Source organism: Alosa sapidissima, chromosome 8, assembly GCF_018492685.1.
Source record: "Alosa sapidissima isolate fAloSap1 chromosome 8, fAloSap1.pri, whole genome shotgun sequence".
NCBI classification, from domain to species: Eukaryota; Metazoa; Chordata; class Actinopteri; order Clupeiformes; family Clupeidae; genus Alosa; species Alosa sapidissima.
The window spans coordinates 12,407,237-12,431,012 of NC_055964.1; the positions used below are offsets into that span (position 1 = coordinate 12,407,237).

At 45.9% G+C, this 23,776-nt stretch overlaps 1 protein-coding gene across 1 annotated transcript in view; it reads right to left on the minus strand.

Moving 5' to 3' along the window:
- Nucleotides 1-668: 668 nt before the first annotated feature.
- The window catches only part of rasa1a (RAS p21 protein activator (GTPase activating protein) 1a), a 34,042-nt gene continuing 10,934 nt past the window's right edge, over nt 669-23,776 (minus strand). Inside the window, exons 2-25 of the mRNA XM_042099912.1 lie at nt 16,484-16,636; nt 14,860-14,995; nt 14,252-14,322; nt 13,092-13,209; nt 12,829-12,860; nt 11,776-11,828; nt 11,401-11,551; nt 9,711-9,789; nt 9,314-9,437; nt 8,333-8,489; nt 7,201-7,288; nt 6,920-7,000; nt 6,489-6,646; nt 6,273-6,349; nt 5,838-6,010; nt 4,845-5,004; nt 3,712-3,854; nt 3,276-3,391; nt 2,741-2,827; nt 2,219-2,286; nt 1,825-1,913; nt 1,588-1,665; nt 1,306-1,440; nt 669-1,127 (exon numbers count right to left, since the gene is read on the minus strand). Of these exons, the coding sequence (XP_041955846.1) occupies nt 1,044-1,127; nt 1,306-1,440; nt 1,588-1,665; nt 1,825-1,913; nt 2,219-2,286; nt 2,741-2,827; nt 3,276-3,391; nt 3,712-3,854; nt 4,845-5,004; nt 5,838-6,010; nt 6,273-6,349; nt 6,489-6,646; nt 6,920-7,000; nt 7,201-7,288; nt 8,333-8,489; nt 9,314-9,437; nt 9,711-9,789; nt 11,401-11,551; nt 11,776-11,828; nt 12,829-12,860; nt 13,092-13,209; nt 14,252-14,322; nt 14,860-14,995; nt 16,484-16,636 (2,611 nt within the window). The 3' untranslated portion in view covers nt 669-1,043. The remainder of the gene's footprint in view (nt 1,128-1,305; nt 1,441-1,587; nt 1,666-1,824; nt 1,914-2,218; nt 2,287-2,740; nt 2,828-3,275; nt 3,392-3,711; nt 3,855-4,844; nt 5,005-5,837; nt 6,011-6,272; nt 6,350-6,488; nt 6,647-6,919; nt 7,001-7,200; nt 7,289-8,332; nt 8,490-9,313; nt 9,438-9,710; nt 9,790-11,400; nt 11,552-11,775; nt 11,829-12,828; nt 12,861-13,091; nt 13,210-14,251; nt 14,323-14,859; nt 14,996-16,483; nt 16,637-23,776) is intronic.

Here is a 23,776-nt window from a genome sequence, read left to right on the forward strand (position 1 = left end):
CGAAAACCATATTTCAGCATTTAATTTACATTACAATTTTAGGGCATTCCGTGATGACTGGCAGATTGATGAGATGTGCCTGACTCAATGATGAGAGACTGTGCATTGTTAATTTATAAAAACAGATTTAATAAGTGCATGCATCCTTGATACAGTCTGTACTATTTGCAAATCAACTGTTGTGTAAACAACAGACTTCCATGAGCTCTTCCCAAGATCATGCTTTTTTTTTTTTTTTCCTTTTTCTCTTGACTTTCTGTGTAGCCTCAGGAAAGGCCCAGCCCCTTACAGATATGTGAAACAATTCATAGACAAAAATGCAGCTCCTTTCAATTTATATATACTCATGATTCCAGCAAGAGAATTTATTGTCCTGATATAAAATACCCATACTTTCTGCCAACAAAATAAGAAATCCAATCTACAATAGAATTGTGACTGAACCAAAAGAGATGGATGAGAGGAAAAGCAAGTCAGCATATTTGCATATATGACCACATAATATATCAGTCTGAAATGTATAAAAAACCCTTTACAGATCACACAATCCAGTTAATGTCGAGGGAAGTGGATTTGAGAGGGGATTGGGGGGGGGGGGGGGGGGGGGGGTGGTATCTGAAAGCTACCAGTCACCTTTGGCAACCAAGCATTTGAAGAACCGTTCTTCAGGAGGATTCATGAAGCTTTTTTTCTGTTCATTTTACATCACAAACATCAAACTTGCAGACTTGGTCAACTGTATGTGTTCAAAGTACGGAAACGGAGGATAGGGGGTATGGGTCACACAAACAGACTCCTGTGTGTGAAATGGTTAACATGAAGTGTCAGTCACAGCAGGAGTCGGGGTCTTGGCTTGGCTTTGACACTCTAGTGGCAGAAGTTGCATAGTTGTCACGGAGGCGAGGATGATGAAGCGGAGGAGAGTGGGGATGATGACGGGGTGATGGGTGGTGGTGGTGGTTGCCGTAGTGATGTGGGTGGAAAGTGCTGGATCCCATTTGGTACTCCGTACACAGAGGGGAATAGACAGAGGGGAAAGGGAACTACCTGCTGCTGTTGGAATTGGCATACTGGGTCTGCTTTTGCTGCAGGAGCTCAGTGATGGCCAGCAACTTCTTCAGCACGTGCTACAGGAAATGAGAACAGGAAAACACAATGCGTACAACTTTACAATATGTCATTTTACACTGAATAACAGGTACTGGACGCCGTCTACACGAGTAGACAGTTCACAAGAGATTGAACATCTCTGTGATTCTGTCTACAGCACCACACACACACACACACACACACACACACACACACCTGCTGGGCACCCCGCTCATTGCTACGGGTGCGGAGCTCGTCTGAGTGAGTGGCACAGATCTCATGCAGGGCAGCCAGGTCACGGGACAGGTCCGTTCTAAAGTGCTCAGTGACATCAGGGAGGTCTGGGACATTCTGTAGAGAACACACGAGAGAACACACACACACATACATATTACTACTGGAGCAGCAAGATATTTCACAGGGATTGGTTTTTTTTCCCATGAGCAAGAACTAGCAACACAGTCTGACAAATGGAGAGGAAAAGGAGATCTGACATACACCCAGCTCATCCAGGAACATGATCATTCGATGTTTGTTGTTCTTGATAAACGGATTCACTCCCTCCATGTATGGCTCCTAGAGATAAACACAAGCACCAATCCTGCTGTTCAACAGCACCCTTAGGAGAAGTGTCCAAACATTCACTATTCATTTGGAGGTATGAGGTATAGTATACTCAAAAACGGTGGCCTAGTCCACTCATGAGTATTGACCCTGATGCCTGGGGGATTGTACCTTGGCGCCAAACTCCACCAGGTTGGCAAGATTCTGGACAGACTTGGCAACCAGGGTGAGTGTCCTGACTGCCGTGGCGGAGGGAGGATCTGCAATGATGAAAGAACACCAATCAAACACGCATCTCTAACATTAATATGGGGACACCTTGCAAGTACTCAGAGTTACTTTGTTCAACTATTGTGATAGAAAGGTGGTTGACATTTCCAAATTATACCACTAACTTGCATTAAAAGAATACACCCAGTGCCATTATTGCTCTATTCTAACACCTTGTTTGGATGTTAACTGGTGTGTTTCCCTATCAATCTTATGTTACAGCTGATCAATCAACTAATCTATTACATTTTGGTGGAATGTGGAAATGTCAGCCAATAGCAGGAGCTGAACTCACCAGCGATAATGTTGAACAATCTGGGGTTGAGAATGGCTGGACAGATGAGCCGTAAGAACACAAAGCCACTGCAAGAGAGAGATGATGTCATCTGAGTTGATACCTTTACACTACACTAGGTACAGGGTGCTCGCCTTTCTTCCAAATTAAAATTCCAGACTTATTCCATAGGGATTTTCTTCTTTAAGACCTCTATTTTTTTTACGTTTTCTACATCATCTTTTTTTTCTTTTAAATATTTTTATATTTGTTGAACACTGTCAACTTTTTATATACAGTATATATTGCTAAGCAAAACTTGCTGATGACTTGCATCCCGCATAAAAACAAACTCAACCAAGTATGACCACAGAGGTGACCACAGAGGTTCTCTTGTTGCATGTCTCTTCATAAACAGCCTAGCCTGGGTGCCTGCCGAACCTAGCCCCGCCCACAACATAGTATTTTGAGTATGGCAACGTCAGGCTATAAACAGCCTATATTAGCTTCTTAAAAAAAGATGAAGTCCTTGTGGTTCATTACCTGACTACTCTGGTCCTCATGGTGGTGTTGGTTGGCCACTTCTGCTGCACAGACTTCTGCAAGCAGCCGTAGATATACCTCAGTGTCCTGTTTTACAGGGGATATGGGAGGAGAGGAGTCAACAGTAGATCTTCTTTCCTTTCCCCACAAACCAAAAGTGTAACATATAGGTACATGAACCATACAGAACACACAGTGAGAGAGCGCTAACTTGAGGCTTCCTATAAAGTTAGCTAGTTGAGGCTTCCTATAAATGAGTACGGTATGTACAATTTGTGGCAGGGAGTTCTGGCGGAATGTATGTTTGTCTATGCTTTGTGAGGGGGCAAACGGGGAGCACGGTGGGCCACCCACAGCATGCCAACTTCGTTTTCTCCTTTGGCAACTCGCAGCAACACCGCTGATCACACATTTGCTGAGGAATTACAAAGTCACCCGACTCGGCACTCGGGCCACTGACGGACTCCTTGGCTCATGTGGCAAGGGTGTAATGAGGTGAGGGCAGCAGAGAGTTGTGGGGTGCGTCTGTGCTTACGGTGGTAAGATCTCGGCGGCCATGAAGATCTTCTCCACCAGCTCGGACAGGATGTTGAGGAGCTGTGCCAGGTTCAGGCTCACATCCTCGTTCTTCTCCAGCTTGGAGGGGTTCAGCTGCGGCCATGGGGTATTTACACAGTTAGGAAGAATAAACAAGGGTGTATGCCATATCAAAATATTGTATCTTAGTAGTGAGGACATGTAATGCATGTAAGGGACAATAATTACATGTTTGTCTTATGACAAAGTACAGGTCAAATTAGTCAATGTTACAAAAAACACAATATTGATGTGTAATACTGACATGAAACATCATAGACCAAAGACTAAATAGCCTTTGCTAAGAAGTTAACCTGCATAGGTAAGAGAGACAGGAATCAGGAAGACAAACTCCTTCCTCCCATGGCAGAGGGCCATGGTGGATCGAGGCTCACCTCGCAGGACTGCTTGCTCTCCATGATCCTGAGGATGGTGTCTTTGAGGGCGTGGTGGACGAAGGGTGTGGCCGTGGCCTTCATGTACTGCTCCATCAGCGTGCTGGCCAGGGTGGTGGCACGGAACAGCGTGGTGGCCTCGTCTTGGGTGGCACAAATAAGGGGGGGGGGGGGGGGGGAGAGTGGAAAGTGTTGGGCCACTTAAAAGTGCAAAATTCATGGCACTCAAAACCATCATGGCAGCGGAGCATAGGAGACCAAGAGATTCAGTCAGAGTTCAGACGTGGAAGAAGTGTCCGGATTCACAAGACTGCTCTGTGTATGTTATTTTGTAAACATGTAAGCACCCCAAAAAACACTAGATCATACATCTGGACAACTCTCAAAAGCAGCAGATCATCGTGGCATGTAGACATAAAAGAGCATACAGGCATCATTGGAACAAACGTGAACACTGGACCAATGTACGATTGGGTCATACAGTAACATCAAACTATGTGACTGCAACACACAACAGACAGAACATGCATTCAATTCCACCTTAAATGTGATGATTTAACTGAAGTCAGAGCAATCCTTCTTCTCTACACACACCATTTGACATGCTTCCAAAAACCCATACTTTGTATGTGAAAATGATGAGTCATTTACCCAAGTGCGACATGGGGTATGACCACTTGGGAAGAGTACAAGTTATCACATTAGCTGACATTACAGGCCACTGAATGGAGTGATGGATGTGTGTGGAACAGTGTGTGAGCGAAAGAGAGGGTAAGAGAGAAAATGAGAAAGAGGGAGAGAGAGAGAGAGAGAGAGAGAGAGAGAGAGAGAGAGAGAGAGAGAGAGAGAGAGAGAGAGAGAGAGAGAGAGAGAGAGAGAGAGAGAGAGAGAGAGAAATTGGACTGGTTCAGCAGTGGCAGACGGAGCGCACTTATGGCCGTTACAAACGGTGACCGGTTGGCTGAAGTGGCTCGTTATGGGGGAGGCACAATGAGCAGCCCTGAGGGAAATCCCACGAGCTCTCAAACATCTGTTGGCCCTGAAATATTCATCTGTGGACAAACAGCGTCGGGTGACAATGCTCTGACTGTGTGTGTGTGTGTGTCTGTGTGTAGTGGGAAGGTCCTGTTTACCTTCCATGCTGATTTCGCGGTCATTGAGGGTCCGGAGCAGGGGTGCCTCGGCCCGTTCGTGCCTGAAGATGCGCAGCAGGATGCTGGCCAGTAGGCTCCGGTCCTGCCCACAGACGTGAGCCAGCGCGTAGATCACGTGGAAGTCCTTTTGCAGGATGAGCTGCACAAAAAAGCACACAGGACACAGACTCAGACAGAGGACTGTATTAGGACAAAATGAATAAACAACTGTGTGAATGGTGAAATAAACTATCTGGTCTGTATTAAGATTGCATATTAGATTGATATTAAGATGCATTCCAGCCATATGTGGGGAGCTAATTAAGGCATCTCTGACTTACTTATTTATCCTGTGAAGCTAAATGTGCAGATGCATTCTCAGAAAAGCTTGGGTTCCATCTGTTGTCAAGCTACAACAATGGGCTGTTCTGATGAGTTATTCTGACACATCAGCTGGCACACTGCCCATCTACACCTTTTTTTTTCCTTTTGTGATACATCTTGTAACCTAATGGACATGTGTAGTAGATTATTATTAGTTGATTGTTGCCAAAGTGGGTCTTCAAAGACTGAAACATTCACTACGTTTAGTGGTTTCAAACTTAAATCCAGATCAGCTTGTGCCCACCTCCTCTCTATTGGACCATGCAGTCTACTCCTCTACACTCAGTCATGCTCATATAAGACTGTGGTGCGTGCTGACCTCCAGTGATCCACAGATCCAAACATATAACCTAACAGTTATAAGACTTAAATGTAAATCGATGAGGTCAATTCTGACCAGGAAGGCTCGCTGTGCTCAATACAAGTCCCTCCTGAACAAACTGCTAAACTAACTTGAATGTGTGAGGCAGAATTCTTGATTGAGCATCATCTATGATGCATGCTTCCTTTAATCCATGACAAGCTGTCCATCACAATTGATTGTGGGAGTGTGGTGTAATGGAGTCAGAGGTGGCCTGCTGAGTAGGGTGGGGTGGGGGTGTAGCGTACCTCTTTGAACTCGCTGTACTCCTCCTCGGGCATGATCTTCTCCATGGAGTAGCGGGCGCGCACGCGAAGCGAGCCCGGCTCGATGCCCTTCAGCGGGATGTGGGAGCTCAGTGGGAACCACTCGTCGATCATCTGGCCCCGCTGCAACCGGTTTAGCTGACACCGCATGAACACTGAGGAGCAGACGTGGACACCAACACACACACACACACACGTGAGAGAGAGAGAGAGAGAGAGAGAGAGAAAGAGAGAGAGAATTGGTATACAAATGTAATTTTTTTTAACCAGAGCTTACTGTGGAATGTTTGCAAAGTCAACACCAGAGGGCAGTGTTGAACAATGAATGAAAGAGTGTAATACGCTCAGCCCAAACAAAAACACAGGCTTTTGAAGAACACAGAAAGAGAGATTCAAGATTCCAAATGATGCACTTACATATATCACTCTCCTTGCTTTTCTTGGTTTTGTTGCTCAGGCTGATCTCAAACCTGTTGATTTCACTTGACAGATCACTGGAGGGAAAAGAAAAACAAGTCATCCATTATTCACCAGCAATCATTTCTTTATTCACCAAAAGTAGTTGGCACTGAAAGCGAACACCCAGAACACGCTGAGGGGGCTACACTGGGGTTGTGTGGCGGCTGGACTCACTCGAAGATGAACTCCTCAGTGAAGACAGGGTTCTGGCCCTCACGGTGGTGCGTCTTGGCCACCTGGACGCTGTTCAGGTAGATGTTGCAGTAGGGGTTGGTGAAGTGTTTGATGGGGAGCTTATGGGCCTCCTCCACATACAGCATCAGGCTGCTGACCTACAGGGGAGGCCAATAATACAGGGAAGAATTAGAGTGGCGTGTGTGTGTGTGTGTGTGTGTGTGTGTGTGTACGTGTGTGTGTTTTATGATTGTGCATGTGGGTATGACTAATCTGCATGCATGGATCTGTGTGTGTGTGTGTGTGTGTGTGTGTGTGTGTGAGAAAGAGAAACAAAAAATAGTGAGAGATAGAGATAGAGATAGAGAGAGAGAGAGAGAGAGAGAGAGAGAGAGAGAGAGAGATGAGAGATGAGAGGTGAGGTGTTGTACCTGGCGAAGTCTCTTGTTGGAGGTGGACTGTGTCGGTTTCCTAAGGTTACTACAGAACGTCTGTAAGCATTTCATCCAGTCCTGATAGGGACGAGTTAAATAGAAGGTTAAGCCAAACAAACACACACAGAGATAAAACACAAACATAACATCCTATCCCATTACAACATAAACAAACACACTGTATGGAGACAAAACATCCAAAACACACACAAATACAGACAGACAGACATACACACACACAAGCACACACAGGTTATGTGGGCAAGAACAGGACAAACCTGTGCCTGTTCTGGAGTGTCTCCTGCAAAGTAGAAAATGTACTGCTCCTCGCTAAAGTGCTGAACCACAATCTGGAAACAGTTTGGCCTGCAGGAGAAGGGGAGGGGAAAAGACTTAATGCATCAGGTAATGGGAGAACAGCTACATACGGCTGTGCAACGCAACACACAACAGGCACACAAACACCACAACACAAACACTTCCAAATCCAATGCTGGGGTCAGTGGCCAGTGAGCCAGCTGACTCCCAACCCGTGCCTCAACCAGTCTTACCAACAGACATAAACAGTATAAGCAAAGTCCTTTTAGGCAAGTCCCTCCACTCGGCGGCCATATACCATGGGCACTCATCGGGCACAGTCTTTGGGTCGAACTGCACGTGCGCAAGGCTTCACGACACCAATCTTGCTCCAGCGGTGAGATCACAACACATGATTGGCACGATGTCTTCACAACACACCATACGATTGGCTCAATGTATTCACATCACACCACATGATTGGCTCAATGTATTTACATGTCGACGTTTTGCCGAGGAAGGGGTGGGATATGTGTAGACAACGGCCATATTGGCGTGACAAACTAGCCCCATGCATTTCTATGGAGTATTTTTTGAGTGCTGTGTCTCCACATTAGAAAGTCTCTGGTATAAGTGACAAAGAACCTTCTAGAATTGTAGCGAGGATTCTCTTATAGTGTCTCTCTCAATGTGACATGAGATATTGTGTCCTGATTTTTTTGCTTTTTAACCAAGTCATTTTATTGCTTTCTTTGAGTGCCTGTTGACCAGGGGCTTGGTCTCTCTCAGTTCCGGCTGAGTTTCATAACCAGAAGCAGTAGACCGTGCAATAAAAACACAGCACAGGCAGAACCCAATTATCTGTCTCTGTCTCTCTGTCTGTCTCTGTGTCTGTCTCACTGTGTCTGTGTCCGTGGTTAATACAGTAAAATACCTCTCAAGTTTTCAAAATCTGACCAAGCGAAGCAACAATCTCTTAAGGAAATGTTTCAACGTTTCAAAGTGTGTAGCTGTTCAGTGGCTGACAATGAACACATCAATGCAATGTCACACAACATAATGGGGGATGGACAGTGGTGGTCAGTGGTGTCCAGAGATGGCCGTCCTCCTCACCTGCCAAACAGACTGTCGTGGACGCCATAGACGGAGCACACGCTGAGGTCGATCAGCCCCTTGGGCTTGGTGGCTCGCTTCTCGCTCTCAAAGTAAATGAGCTGAGCGTCGTTCCCCTCCAGGATGAAGTAGAGGTTTTTCCAGCGCTTGCCTTTACCTGTGTTTTGGGACAGGAAAGAGATCAACAAGAATATAAATTAAACTCGTCTTGAACTTGAACTAGGAGTGCCTGTGAATACCAATGCCAATGTTTGGAGGGGGCTTAAGGTAGACAGAACAGCAAAGGTGTTAGAATGCGGAACATGTGTGAATAATCCCGTATTAATGCGACTCTCACTGGGCTGAGACAAAACAAACTCATCTGCATCAATATGAGTATTTGTATTTGCAGTGGGTAGCAGGCAGTCATAAAGGTCATCCATTCAATGAGGTGCTCTGAAAGAAGAGCGCATTAAAAAGTCTATGTGTGTCTGTGTCTACTCTATATGTGTGTGTGTGTGTGTGTGTGTGTGTACACACTTCCTCTCTCTCTGAGCCTCTTTGAACCATGCTGGCTGAGTCAGCTGAGATGATCAAAGACAGCAATAAAGACGTGGGGGCTTTCTGTAAGTACTATTAGCATAAGACCTTAGTCCTCTACAAAAGAGGAGGGAGACCGCTTTCATTATCACGCACACACACACACGCACACACGCACACACACAGTGGGGACAGGGAGTGGGGAAAATGCAAATATGAGGGTCCATTGCTTGAAAGATCTTTTTTGGGTCATGTTTGTAAGAAAGTTCCTTCATATAGCGCAACTTCGAGAGCGGTTCTAGCCTACAACATCCCTCTGGTTGGCAAGTAGCCAGGTTCCATCGACAGTCTTGTTGGAATGGTTTGCTACAGGACAGTAATACTGTTGCCATGTATGAATGTTTTGTCCCCGAGTGGCTGGGATGTGTTTTCCAGCGCAGTGCTGAGGAAAGTGGACTGTACCTTTGTTGAACAGAAGGTATCCTTTCTTGACAATGTTTTTGTAGAAAGCGTCTTTTGTTTTCCGTCGAATAGTGTTATAAATCTCCCTGCCGTCCACCAGGTCAGAGAGGACTTGTTCTTGGTGCTGAGCAACGGCGACGTCATGATGGATAACAAACAGACGCACGCACACACACACATAGAGAGAGAGAGAGAGAGAGAGAGAGAGAGAGAGAGAGAGAGAGAGAGAGAGAGAGAGAGAGAGAGAGAGAGAGAGAGAGAGAGAGAGAGAGAGAGAGAGAGAGAGAGAGAGAGAGAGAGAGAAAACAACAGTGTTGGTGATGGCAAACGAGCACTAGAAGGAAAAAAGCCGTGACTTGAAAGTAAAGCATCCTCCAGTCCATAATTCTCCACCCACCTGCACCGACACTGGATCCCTCAGGGTGTAGCCCTCCACGATCTGCTCCTTCTTATAGTGGTCCATGATATCATCCACGCTGCCAAGAGAAGCATTAAGGCAGAGGCCATTAGAATCCTAATGCTGCTGGCTGAGGCCCACGGTCCCGAGATGGTCCCCGACACACACACACACACACACACATTAATAACCCCGCTAGACAATCCACTGCAAAGCACCAGCAGCAGTCCAAAACCACTTCTCAGAATGGCCAGATAAAAGGTTTGGTGAGGTGTCTTTGGGAAGATAAAACAACTAAACAAGCAAGGGGTCCTATTTTGCCGTGTCGGTTTACAGATTTGACACACCAGCGTGTTAACAAATAATAATAATAATAATAATAATAATAATAATAATAATAATAATAATAGCTTAAATGTATATAGCGCCATTCAGGATACCCAAGGTCGCTTGACAAACAAAGGGATGGGTAGGGAATTAAAGTGTGCTGGGAACCCACAGTGCTTGGCTCCCTGAAGTGAACAGTGCATTTAGATAAAGGTGAACAAGGTGAGTGAACAGACGAGGTAGACTTTTGAGAAAGGTGAGAAAATGTGTAGTACACACCATAGGTACACAAACGCAAGGCTGCAAGTGTTCTAACACTGCACCAAAGAGACACATTGTCCAGGGTGGCAGAACAGTCTTCGGAAATGTAACATCCTGTACTGCCCATAGTATCCACTCTATTTTGTCAGTGTCCTTCTCTGTGGCATGATGACATGCTCATTGGACTAGCCAGAATAGTCACCTGTGTCAGGTAGAAAAAGACACTGTGGGCCAGATGTACGTACATTTGCGAACGTAGCGTTATCAGCGTCATGGACACACCGCAGATTGCGAACGCTGTCAGACCCAAGTTTCCGTCATATTTATCAATCGTTCAATCCTTAGTGTAAACTGCGCCTTTCTCTGCCCTTCTCCGCCCATAAACGCAATTTACGAACGTCCACAACTGAATGGCAGCGCCCACATACAAGCGCAATTGAATGAAGTTAACTGATGACAACATTAAAAAGAATCAAATGTTTACGATCATGAAATAATACTATACATGATAAGATGTCAACAAGCAGGGAGATAATGAAGATCAGTAATTCTACTCAAACTACTTGTGCACGTGGGCTATGGAAGATTGGTCAAATCTAGCAAGTAGTAAAGTTTAAGTGAATGACGTGAAAGTGAAAGTAAGACATTCAAGGCCAACGAAAGTTAATGTTGCTTTTGATAGTACAAAGACTTACAAAACTGGTGCTCTAAATAGCATTCTGTTGTCTTTGAAAGGTTCTCTTATTGACGCATTGAACTGCAATTTGGATTAACACCTGCTTTTAACAAGGCAGAAATATTTAGGCGCAGAATAGACGTGCGCTTTCAGGAGCAGTCTTTGTAGTACATACCACGGAATACATAATTAGGCGCTCTTTACTCTTGCCCTCTCATCTTTTTACGCTAAACTCCCACTTTCCCCTGGATCCTCCCATGAATGCATATGCATGACATGAAAAACGCAATCTGCCACTTTCAGCTCCCGCAACAGGCAGTTTGCGCTTTTACATCATTGCGAAACAAATACGCCTGAAGTGGGCGCAAAAGCGTCTGGCCCTGTGTTGCACTGCACTTAACGTCTTGTCATCTTAAGGGGACATACCTGTTGTAGTACCTCCCTCCCATCATGTACTGGTTGTTGGGAGTGGGGCTGATCTTAAACCTTTGGATGTTCTCATTGGTGCGAAAGAAGAGGGAGTAGTCTCCTGGCGTGTTGTCCGACGGTCTCACAAGGAAACTGCTCACTTGTCCCACTGAGGGAGATAAATAGAGAGAGAAAGCACAGAAAAGGGAGAGAAGGATACTTCATTCAGTATTTCATTCTAACACCAATTTGAAGAGAACTACATTCACATAATATCATGATTAAATAATAAAAGAAATACATGGGTTGGTTTCTTGCACAATTTGATTTCATTCCTGTCCACCTCCTGAAAGTCATTGTAAGTGGTGAATCAGCTAAGTTTTGTACTGGTACCTGTCATTAGCAAGTTGTAGGCCTCTTGTTTGCTGATCTTCCCATGATACCAGCTGATGCAGAGATGAGGGGATGACAAAAGGGGTCAAAAAAGAGAGAGAAAACAGAGGGATTGTGAGCATGAGTTGAGCGGAGAGAGTTGGTGCTGTCGGCAGAATCAGGGGCAGAGGGTGAGTCAGCGATGGCGGAGTATTCTGCTCAGCACCCGCGGCACTCTGGCGCTCTGACGTTGTTCTTGCTCACGCACACACGTGAGAGCACTACACCATACACACACACTTAGACACACAAAACACACACATACACACAGACAGACACACACACACAGATCCACACAACTATTTATAACACCAAACACACACACACACACACACACACACACACACACACACACACAGCTCTAAAGAAGCACAAGCCACTGAAGGGGAAATCATTACTGACAAATCAATGTGAAGTCAGCTAATAAAGGCCAATCAGACTGAAGCGTGTTTGTGCACACTGTCATTTTCTGCATGTCGGTTTTGTCCCTGTTTATTTTTCCAAAATCACATCAGCTATGGCTAAAGAAAGAAAGAAACAAAACAACCTTCTTAAGGAGGATGACTGTGGATGACGGCTCTGAGTATAACCCCTTTCTGTAGGGGATTGGGAGAATGACTAGATGCCCGTAGCAAGGCATCAAAGAAGGCGCCTGAACTGAAGAGATAACCGAAACAAAAATAAAGAACACAGCTACGATGCTCCAGCGAATACAGCCAATGAAGTTGTATACTGTGTTCAACCAGCCAGCTGTATGCAACCAATCAAGCAACTGCACTTCCCTTCTTACAAGTTCATTTATTTTCTTCTCAGAGCTAAAATATTACAGCAGGATTTTGCACACAAAGAAACATGCAGGCTACATCGCTCTTATTTACAGTCAAACTGCGGAAATCAACATAAGTACACATACAAAACAAGGCCGAGTGAAGTCTGTGCCATTTCTAGCCAACGTGGAACACCCCTTAAGTGTGTGTTTGTTTATGAGCCACACAAATGGATGAATGCACTCACATTTTCCCCTCGTGAGGATCCTCTTCACGTCCCTACGGAGGGAAGACAATGCAACAATGACACTTCAGATGGGAACCTACACCTGGGTCTGGTCTTTATGCTTGAAAGTGTGTGTGTGTGTGTGCGTGCGTGTCTGTGTGTGTGCGTGCGTGTCTGTGTGTGTGTGCGTGCGTGCGTGCGTGTCTGTGTGTGTGCGTGTCTGTGTGTGTGTGCGCGTGTGTGTGTCTGTGTCTGTGTGTGTGTGTGTGTGTGTACACACTCACCACCTCCTCCACCAGGTCGTCCACAATCAGACCCTGCTCTTCGGTGCGCACATTGGTCACCCACATCCAGCCGTCATCCAGTTCATTGTGAACGATAAACATGTCCTCCTTCAGGAAACTGCAAGAACATACCAGCATGTAAGTATCTCATCGTGTTCATAACTCTAAAACAAGAGACGGAGAGGTCATACTTGAAAAAAATATCCTATTTTAATCTGAATACAGAGAATTTGGAGGGTCACATTATATACTGTTTTTTTTCTAGCAGTATCAAGGACTTGCCTACAGGGATCACTACTGAGTCAAACATCATATGAAACGGCCAGACATCTGCTTGGTAAGTAGTGATGTTGAGCTTTTTTTATGCTTGCTAGGTTTTGTTTTCCTTTGTTTATTTGTTTAGATGGATAACAAATGCCAGTGAATGTGTTACGCCCCGGGACTGGACATGATCAAACAGGAGATGTATCCGACACCAAACACCAAGGGCATATCTGCCCACCGCGCATTTTAACAGGAAACAGAGGAGGGCTGAACTGGTCAGTTCACTGAGGTAACGGATCACAGCGGGACCAGATTTGAACCACTGAGCCGGAGATAGGAGAGGCCTGCGCTTGGACGGGAAACTTCATCCCCTCCTTGGCTTTGGGGGTTTGGCAGAGGCCGACCCCGTAATCAGAGCACACGCAGGCTGACATTACGCACTGGAGTCTCAGGTCGGGAAGTATTTGGGAACGAGAGGGAAACCTCGTCAAAGCTGTGGCTCTGACGCACAAGCCCAGGCCTCTTCTCACACACACACACACACACACACACACACACACACACACACACACAAAAACCTGCTCACCCAGTGAGAAACAACTACACTCTGTGCTGAAAGAGTCCTTGCTTGGAGTCATGTGAAAAAAAAAAAGAAAATAGCTAAATAGTATAAAAAAATAAAAAGATCAATAAAGGAAAGTCAGATCGTGACTGGATTCTCATTGAAACTAATAGCTCAAATACTGTAGCTTTGAAGTGGCGCTTAGGGAGACAGATGAAGAGAACAGCAGAACATCAGACAAGCCAACGTGTGCATTACGTCTGATCTAAAGGCTTAGACAGGCCAGACAGGTGGGGTGGGCGGGTGAGCATGGCACACTTTGACAGGACAGTACCTGATCTCATCGGTGTCTGGCACTTTGGTGTACGGGAGGATGGCCCTCACTCTTCTCCTGTCTTCCACGGGCTGCAAACACACACACACACACACACACACACACAAATATAAACAAACAAACAAACAAGGTATACATAGAAACACACACATAAACTGAATGATCTTGATGAGATACTGATTTGCGAGAGGCCTAGCTTCTTTCCCAAATTACAGTTGTAACTGACGTGCTATAAAGGGGTCGCTGAATGTACACACGCAGGATAGATAGGAGATAAATGCTGTGAAGTCCTTCACACATGGTGCGCTTGACTTCCTCTGACAGGTGAAAACAAATGTGTGATGTGTGATGTCTGTGAGGAAGTGAGAAAGAGAGAATGAGTGTTGAAAAGAGGGAGAGAGAGATGGCCCAGGGAGAGAGAGGACAGTGGGTGTGAGGGACTGTACAGAACAGGCATTGAGAGATGTGTGCAATAAGGACTGGAGTGAAGTATCTGGAGGGAGATGGAGAGTGTGACAGAGAGAGAGAGAGAGAGAGAGAGAGAGAGAGAATGTGTGTGAGAGTATTATCGTAAGGGCTTTTCACAGTGCCACAGAGAGAGCTCTCACCTCTGGAGGGGCCACCGGCGATAGCAGCTTTTCCCCTTTCAGTAGGCAGGACACGTAGCTGTAGTAGCCGATAAGGTCTGAGAGAGACGAGAACCGCCGCCCGCCGATATAATAGTCGCCGCACATCGCAATGATCCTACGGAGATCACACACACACACACACACACACACACACACGTTGAGGATTTACACACATGCACTCATTGACTTCTTGCTCTCGTCAACATGTGCATGATATAGTATGGTATTTAAAGTACATATAGTGCAGTCGAACATCAACATATCAGTGGCTACTGATTTAAGATGCATATCAAGATGGTGGAATAGAGCAGTTCACTGGCTGGGCTTTACTGAGGTTATATACATGTCATGGGCTTTTGCTCTCTGAGCTGCAGGTGGCTGAGGTAACGACCATCACACTGGCCTCGTTTTAGTCACTTTGAACGGGGGCGTCGGAAGTGGCCTGTGAGGCCATGTGGTGTAGGAGTGTTTGTGTGTGTGTGTGTGTGTGTTTTACACATGCAAGTTCATCAAGCTCATTATAACTAGGCACAACTAACCCTCTATCCATATCACGTGTTTAAAATCTGTCTTATCACCTCCATCTCTCACTGGTCTAGGAGCAGAGTGAGGCAGAGTGAGAAAGAAAAAGAAAGAGAGAGGTAGAGACAGAGACAGAGACAGAGAGAGAGAGAGAGAGAGAGAGAGAGAGAGAGAGAGAGAGTGACAGACAAAAAGTAAGTCAGAGAGAAAGTGGCTGAGAAAGAAAGTCAGTCAGAGAGAAAGGACCTCTCTCTGAATGAACACATCCTGAAGCCGTTAGCCTAAACATCTCTATTTGCAACTGTCGCCTGTGTTTAAGGTTTTATATCACGCTGCGTAATGTTGCGGCCTCGCTGCCAAGTGCTTGTTTTGCTAAAGCCACTCGAGTTCTCTCCAGCCAATCTCTTCATCATGAGTGTAGCCATAAAGGCTGTGTGGCAGTGGCGGCGGAGGCAGCGGGTGTACTCAGCCAAAAACACTGTCACAATAAAACACAGCCAACGCTGCCCAGCAGAACAGGCAACTCAAGTGACCTCCACGTACAGTACAACACAACACAACACACACACACAAACCAACCCACCCATTGTAAGCTCCATTTCATCTCGCTGGTGTCTCAGCCTCCGTTTGTGTACACACACAGTGGTGTGACTAGAGAAATAGTAGCTTACGAATGTGAATGTGTATGTGTGTGTGTGTGTGTGTGTGTGTGTGTGTGTGTGTGTGTGTGTGTGTGTGAGAGAGAAATAGTAGCTTGCACTGTAAAACAGTGACATGTGTGCTGCTGCGCAGAGGCATGTTTGGTGGAATATTGCCATGTGCTGCAGAACAGTGGCCTGTTTGATGAATGAGCTGTGTGAGTTGTAAAGCAGTAGTGTGTTCTGGAGAACAGTGCTGGGTTGGAGAACAGGGACGTTCTTTATTGAACAGAGACTTCTGTTTAAGAACCGTAACACGGGGTATATGCTGTAAAATTGGGGGTGTTGTAGTGCGTGTTGGAGAACAATAGTGCAAATCAGAGAACACTACAAAGTGCTAGATGTCATTTGTGTGTGTGTGTGTGTGTGTGTGTGTGTCTCACCTGAAGTGGTTGACCACGTTGGTCATGCTGAGAAAGGACAACACAAAGGAGCCAGGCCGCCGGTCGCTCTCCCGGATGAGGTAGCTGCCTGGCGTGCGGGCCTGGCGCAGTCGCTCCTCCGCAATCGTGCGGTCCAGCTTGCCATGGTACCACCTGTACACACACACACACACACACACACACACACACACACACACACACACACACACACACAATTAAGACCATGAGAAAAACACAAGCATCTGTAGGGGATGTAACAGCCCTTGCCCGCCAGTGCACATGCTTTGAGGTTTGAGGAAATGGGAGTGGGCAGATAAGTGGCTGCATGGATGGACAGGACTGATCTTGAGGGAAATGTATTTACATTTTTAATGAAGAATTCAATGCCAAAAATCCAAGTGATGGGGACAAATTAAAACTATTACAACTAGTCTATCACAAGTGAGATAGAGGGAGTCAGAAAGAGAGAAAGAGAGAGAGAGAGAGAGAAAGAGAGAGAGAGAAAGAAATCAGGGCAAGGAGCAACTGTAAAGGCGAAAAGGCTTTTAGCACGGTGACGGCGGCCGAGGCCATTAAAATCTTGCCGCTCTCTACATTAAACAGCAGCCTCTTCTAACAACATTGCTGAAAATTTCAGCAGAACCCCCTCCCTACAGAGCCTCGGAGAAGGAGAGGGGGAGAGAGAGGGGGGGGGAAGAAATGAGAATAGAAACAGACAAAGGCAAAGAAAGAAAGAAAGACAGAAAGAAAGAGAAAAGTGCTGAGAAATTAACACATACTCCAGATTTAGCACCTTACGCCTACAGAAAGGAAGAGAGAGGGAGAGAGCAAGTGAGTGATAAATAAAGAAAGAAAGAAAGAAAGAAGGAGAAGAGAGAGAGAGAGAGAGAGAGAGAGAGAGAGAGAGAGAGAGAGAGAGAGAGAGAGAGAGAGAGAGAGAGAGAGAGAGAGGTATAAAAAGCATAAATGGGGAGGAAAAATGGGATGGAGAAAAAAAATGCTCTGGTAAGACAAATGGGATGCTGCGGAAGCAATTTTTTTTCAATGCCAGCTTTAAAACATGGGCCCTGTCTGGCTTAAGGGGAATGGAGTCTCCACAGCACTTGTTAGTTAGAGGCAGAGACAGGGAGAGAAAGCATGAGGGACAGAAAGATAGAGAGAAGACCAAGAGAAAATAATGAAAGAAAAGAGAATCGGATACAGAATAGGAACACAATATATAAAGAAACAGAGGGAAAAGGGAAGAGAGAGGGGGAGGGAGAGGGAGACCTCAGCACTGGAGAGGAGCGGAGAGGAGCGGAGGAGAGAAGAGAAGAGAAGAGGAGAGGAGTAGAGAGGAGTAGAGAGGAGAGGCGCAGAGAGGAGAGGAGAGGAGAGGAGAGAAGAGGAGAGGAGAGGCACAGAGGAGAGGAGAGGCACAGAGGAGAGAAGAGAAGAGAAGAGAAGAGAGGAGAGGAGAGGAGTAGAGAGGAGAGGCGCAGAGAGGAGAGGAGAGGAGAGGAGAGGAGAGAAGCGGAGAGGAGAGGAGAGAAGCGGAGAGTAGAGGCGAGCAGAGATTACTCCACCCTTCATACACAGCTGGAGAAGAGGGGAGACGGAGAGAAAGATGGTGGGATGGGGGAAGGCTGTGCGAGGATGAGGGAGATGTACAGTAGGTGAGTTGCATCAATGGAGAGGCAAGCACTGAAAAACAAGATGAACATTTAATGAAAGAAAAAGAAAAAGAAAGCAATTACAAGAGAGAGCACATGTTTTACTGTGGACATGTCCTGTGCTGTATTAAAGTACACGTGTGTGTGTGTGTGTGTGTGTGTGTGTGTGTGTGTGTCAGCAGGGATTTAGTCAGACTGTGTGCCTCTAGGCCGTCTGCTTTGTGTCCGCCGCCACACTTGTCAGAAGCAGCCTCACTGCCAGAGCAGCCCTCTCTATGTCTCTCTCTCTCTCTCTTCACATACACATACACACACACACACACACACACACACACACACACACACACACACACACACACAGCAGAACCCGTCCATATCTTTCCTCCACTCACTCTTTCTCTCTCCCTTACACACACACACACACAAACAAACAAACATATGGCACAGCACGACACACTGACAACTACACTGACACTTCCTGTGGAGTGAAGACACCGAGAGAAGGAGAACCACATGTGTCTCTCTTCTGAGCCGCAAAGCAGAGGAGGCGTATTTAAAAATACTGTACATTTCAAAAACTTGCAAGCTCACACACAAACACAGACACAACGACACACGAACATTGGGGCCGGTTTCATAAAAATAGACTTTACCTATAGCTTAGCTCTTGACTATCTAAAGTAGGACTATAGTGCAATGAATTTTGGATAAAGTAAGACTCTTTTCAAGAAAAAAAAAAAAACATGGCCTCCCGAGTAACCACATCTAACCAACGACTCGATTTTACCCAAGCAGAACATGCTTGTCTTTAGGTCAAACAAGATGAATAGAGCACATGTCTTTACAAATTACACTTCAGATGTGGTATTTTCATCCTCTACAATTTATAGGTTTTCTTTTAATGTTTTTGTTTTAGATAAGCTTAGAATAGGCTAGGCTAGGTTACAAATTTCCAACTGAAATCAGTTGTGGAATCAAGATAACATAGTAAGATAACATAGTATAGACCTAAGTTAGCCTGGGGGGTAAGGTGTCTAATTATTTTGGTCTAAAATAGGTCAGTTTTTATTTTTGTGAAACAGTCTAACTTGCATTAGACTAGTGCCAGTATATGGGCAGAATTAAGACTGGTCTAATATAGACTAGTCTAAAATAGCTTTGTTAAACCGGCCTCTGGGTTTGAGTCTAAACAATTAGCTACTTGCTCAAAAGGCTCTCAATGCGGCCGCTTTGTTTCCGGTGGAGCGTTAACTGTGTTGTAACAGCATCTTTATCTGTTATATTCTGTTCCTTACATCTTCACTCCGACACTGAATATCTTGTTTTCCCAATAATAAATCGCATAAATCCTTCTTTATCGTAACGTGTTGATTCACTAGGTGCAACACCAAACCGGGTCCGCGTAACACTAATTACATTAACAATAGTGGCAGGTTCAAACACACCTGGCTACAATGGAAATAAACGAGCCGTACGTGCAAAGAGCCTATTGCATACACTTGGGTTAGTGAGACCTTCAGTGATGCGGGACAGCAACCGAAACCTGCAGCACTGAGCAGCCTCCATAGGCCTCTCTCTCGCTCTCATTGACCTGACCTGACTTCACTTCTACCTCAAAAAAACAAATCCCCAACACATCCATGCACCGCCGCCATAGGTCCTGCACTATTAAATTCACAAACAAACAAACAGACAAACAAAAAAACAAACATGGCCAGCGAAAAGCCAACAGCGGCCCAGCAGTTACCAGAGGCAGGGTTGACTCAGACTGGGCTGAGACGTCACTGAGGTCCACGCACGCACGTACGCATGCACACACACACACACACACGAAAGCCATCACAGGGCTGAATGTGGGTGAGTTTATGATTTAAGTTATGCAAGTTGTGCAGGGTGTTAAAACTCAAGGTACGAGTGTGAGTGTGTGTGAGTGAATGAGTGAGTATGAGAGAGAGAGATGAGGAGATGGAAAATCTGAATGAATGAATGACTGAATGCACAAGATACGAGAGGAGCCTCTCTGCAAGTCTGAATGTGTGTGGGTGGGTGTCATTTCATTTATCTATATAAGGGAGTCTGTGTAAGGGTGACGCGGGTGTGTGTACGTGTTAATGGCCAGCAAAGACTCCCTTAGACCAGTGTTTCTCAAACTTTTTCAGACCAAGGACCACTTAATCAGTAAAAAAAAGCCTCACGGACCACCTAGCTAAAAAAAAAAGTAGACCTACTTCAACAGTAAATTACACAATAGGCCTACTCACTGAACCACCTTGATTGTCTTTGCACCTTTGCTTATTGTATCAGAGAATATATATGTTTTAAACTAGCATGGCTTACATAGGCACTAGGCAGTGTTGCAGAAATGTTTGGATTTACATACAAGTTGGTTCAATATTGCAAACAACTCATCTATATTATATTTTACCACGTCTGCTCACACTTGGGCTAGTTTGCCCACCAGTGGTCCCCGGACCACACTTGAGAAATACCGCCTTAGACCATTGTGCGGAGCATGAGCCAACCAGCATAAGACCATTGCCCCCTGCTCCCCACCACTCACCCTGACTGACACCCAGGCAGCAGTGCTACAGATCAGCTGTGCAGCACAGTACGCCTTACTGACTGACTGACGGCAAGCACAGTGGAAAGGAAGGAACTCTACTGCAGGGCGTCAATTATTCTGAGCTGTCGGCGAGAAGACGTGCATAAGCTAGACGCGTACATGTACAGCTTGACGTCACAGGGCAAGTGAAACATGTGTATGCTCTGAGTGTGTGTGTGTGTGTGTGTGCGCAACACGCACTTCTGTGTCTCTCTTGTGTGACGCAAAATGCATTATCTTTAAGAGCACAGCAGAGAAGGGTGGTGAGCGGGTGGGTGGTTGGTGTGTGTGTGTGTGTGTTGGCTGTTCTGCTTCTCCTGTCCCATGGAACCAGCACTAAATCTGCTCTGCTCAGGCCGTGCCACTAATGGCCTTATGGCACAGAAAACAGATTAGATGAATCAGGCTCCCCTGCACTGTGGTCTCCCAAGAATCTGTCCTTCTTAGCAGGGCCCAAAAGACCCGCTAACTGAAAAGCCTGTTGTTGTCAGCAGCAATGTCTTTACACGTCTTTCAAACCCTCTGTCTCTCTCAGAAAACTCTTGGACTTCTATTTGACTTTTATATTGCCTCTTGATCACAGCCTCCCTGGGAAATGAAATGTGTATGCTTTCACATTTCTGTTTATGTACTGTGTTTGTCTGCATGTGTGCACACACACGCACCTTTGTGTGTGTGTGTGTGTGTGTGTGTGTGCGTGTGTGTGTGTGTGTGTGTGCGTGTGTGAGAGAGAGAGAGAGAGGTCTCAGCAGCAGCAGGAAATGGGCTGTGTTGAGCTGCTTTCACCAGTCTGAGGAATGTGATGGTCATGTCGGAGCATGAGCCAGAGCGGTGACGTCTTCCTCTCTTCTCCCTCTCTCATCTCCCTCCCTTCATGCCCTCTCTTCCAGTGTCAAAACATGCATGGCTTCCCCCTAGGCAGGGCCTAGTGCTGAGTCTTCTAGTTCAGGGTCTGAATGGAAACAAACCCCAAGGTGTTTGGGAGCTCTGGGCATTCTAAAATAAAACTGTAGAAAAGTGTGAATTTTTTTTTTTTTTTTGCATACTCTGCACATGCTTAGCCCATATGTGCAAGTCTACTCCTAAGCGACAACTAATGTAGAAAATGTGTCTACCTGTAATTCCTGCAAGCCAGAAAAAAAAAAAAAGAGTGAAAAAATGTGTGCTCTCAGCGAGCTTCAAGCTGCTTTGGGCAACTTCAAGTCACTTAACATGGGGGGCGGGGGGGAAGGCAAAGGTACGGTAGTTACACCAAGCTATCAGAAACTACTGAGACACAACTAGAGTGTTGAAGCGAGCACATGGAACATTTGCATGAATCAAGAGGAAACCACTTCTCACACAAACAAACACACACACGTATGTACACATGTGCACAGACACACAGCGTTTCCTCCATGCACAGCAGGTAAGCTCCCGGAGGGGTATCACCTCCTCCAACTTGTCTGGTCACATGGCTCCCTCTGTACGGTCACAGGAAGTCATCTGAGCCACATGAGAGGGAGCGAGCGAGAGAGAGAGCGAGAGAGCGAGAAAGAGAGAGAGAGCGAGAGCCATGCCATGATGGGGATGCAAAACAGAAGCTGTGTACTCACTGCAACACTAAAAACACACTCACCAAGGGACAGACAGATGAGGAAGGGGAAGAAGAGATGAGAGAGTGAATGGTTGTGGTGGTGGTGGTGGTGGTGGGGGGGGGTTGTGTTGATAGGAAACAAGTGGGCTAAAAAGTTTAAAGAACACGGTGGCGTTCTGTTAAGTGGGCTAAAAAGTGTAAAGAACACGGTGGCGTTCTGTTAAGTGGGCTAAAAAGTGTAAAGAACACGGTGGCGTTCTGTTTTCTACTGTACTTTCTCCCCTTTCCCTTCCCACAAAATGAGGCAGGCCAGTACGGCGCGTCGCATGCCAGATTAGAAAACATCGGCTCATTGCATGACACTGGGCAGAGTGTGTGTGTGTGTGTGTGTGTGTGTGTAATTAATTTCTTGTTATACATCTGGGCCAAGCCATACGTGGCAATGCGAGGCCAAGCAGCATGTCAAACAGAAACTGACACACACTCGAGTGAATGGCGTGTTAGGCAGCATGGCACGGATATCTGTGATATCAGGAAGGTCGGGGTGGAGGTTGAGGGCATTCATCACAAGTCTAATTCAATGCAGCCTCAGGTTTATCTGAATAAGTAAATAAGAAAATACGGCCTAAAGATGGACTCCATGCCATGCTCAACAAAAAAACATCAGCACTAGCACTTGTTTGCCACTCAGCTCACTTATTTTTTAAAGTTTTCAATCATGATATAGCCATTAAAAATAAAGGCTTTCTGTACATTTTTTTTAAAAAGAAGAGTGCCCTGGATTTTCTTTTTCCTTCATACATCAGCACTACTCCGAGTCCCTCTAACAACAATGTGCCCGGAGGATGTACATAAGGGTGCCAGCACGACACCGTGGGTGCCCACTGAAGTGTGCCACAACAACACATGCCCCCATGGCAAGGGTAATCCTTCTCTCTTCCTCTGCATTTCACTCCTAAAATACTTCATCAGCATTAGCACTGCAGAGGGTCAGCATTCACTCACTCATTCTACTCTTCTGTCTCCAATCCTACTCACTCCACTCTCACACTATTGTTAACCTTACCACTTTTTTTACGATTACACTTAAACATGTGTGCGGGAGAGAGGGTGCTGTGTCTGGGGTTTTGGCATTTCCTTTGAAACAAGCCCGAAGTGAATTTAGGCACCACCCGACATATTAGGGACCAGCACACACACACACACACACACACACACACACACACACACACACACAGAGCCCTGGGGCTTGTTGCCGCCCAGTGTAAAGTGGCAGAGTGGTAAGAGTCTGCCAACACAATGCTTTGTATTTTTAGGCCCTCAAATTGCCCCTTCACAGGGAGAGAGCACACAGCCTTTTGAATTATTCACCCAAAAGAGCACTTTTTTAAGAAACGCCTTATGGAGACATTTCCTGGTTGAAACACCGTGTGGGGGGGGGGGGGGACGCTGAGCACAGCGAA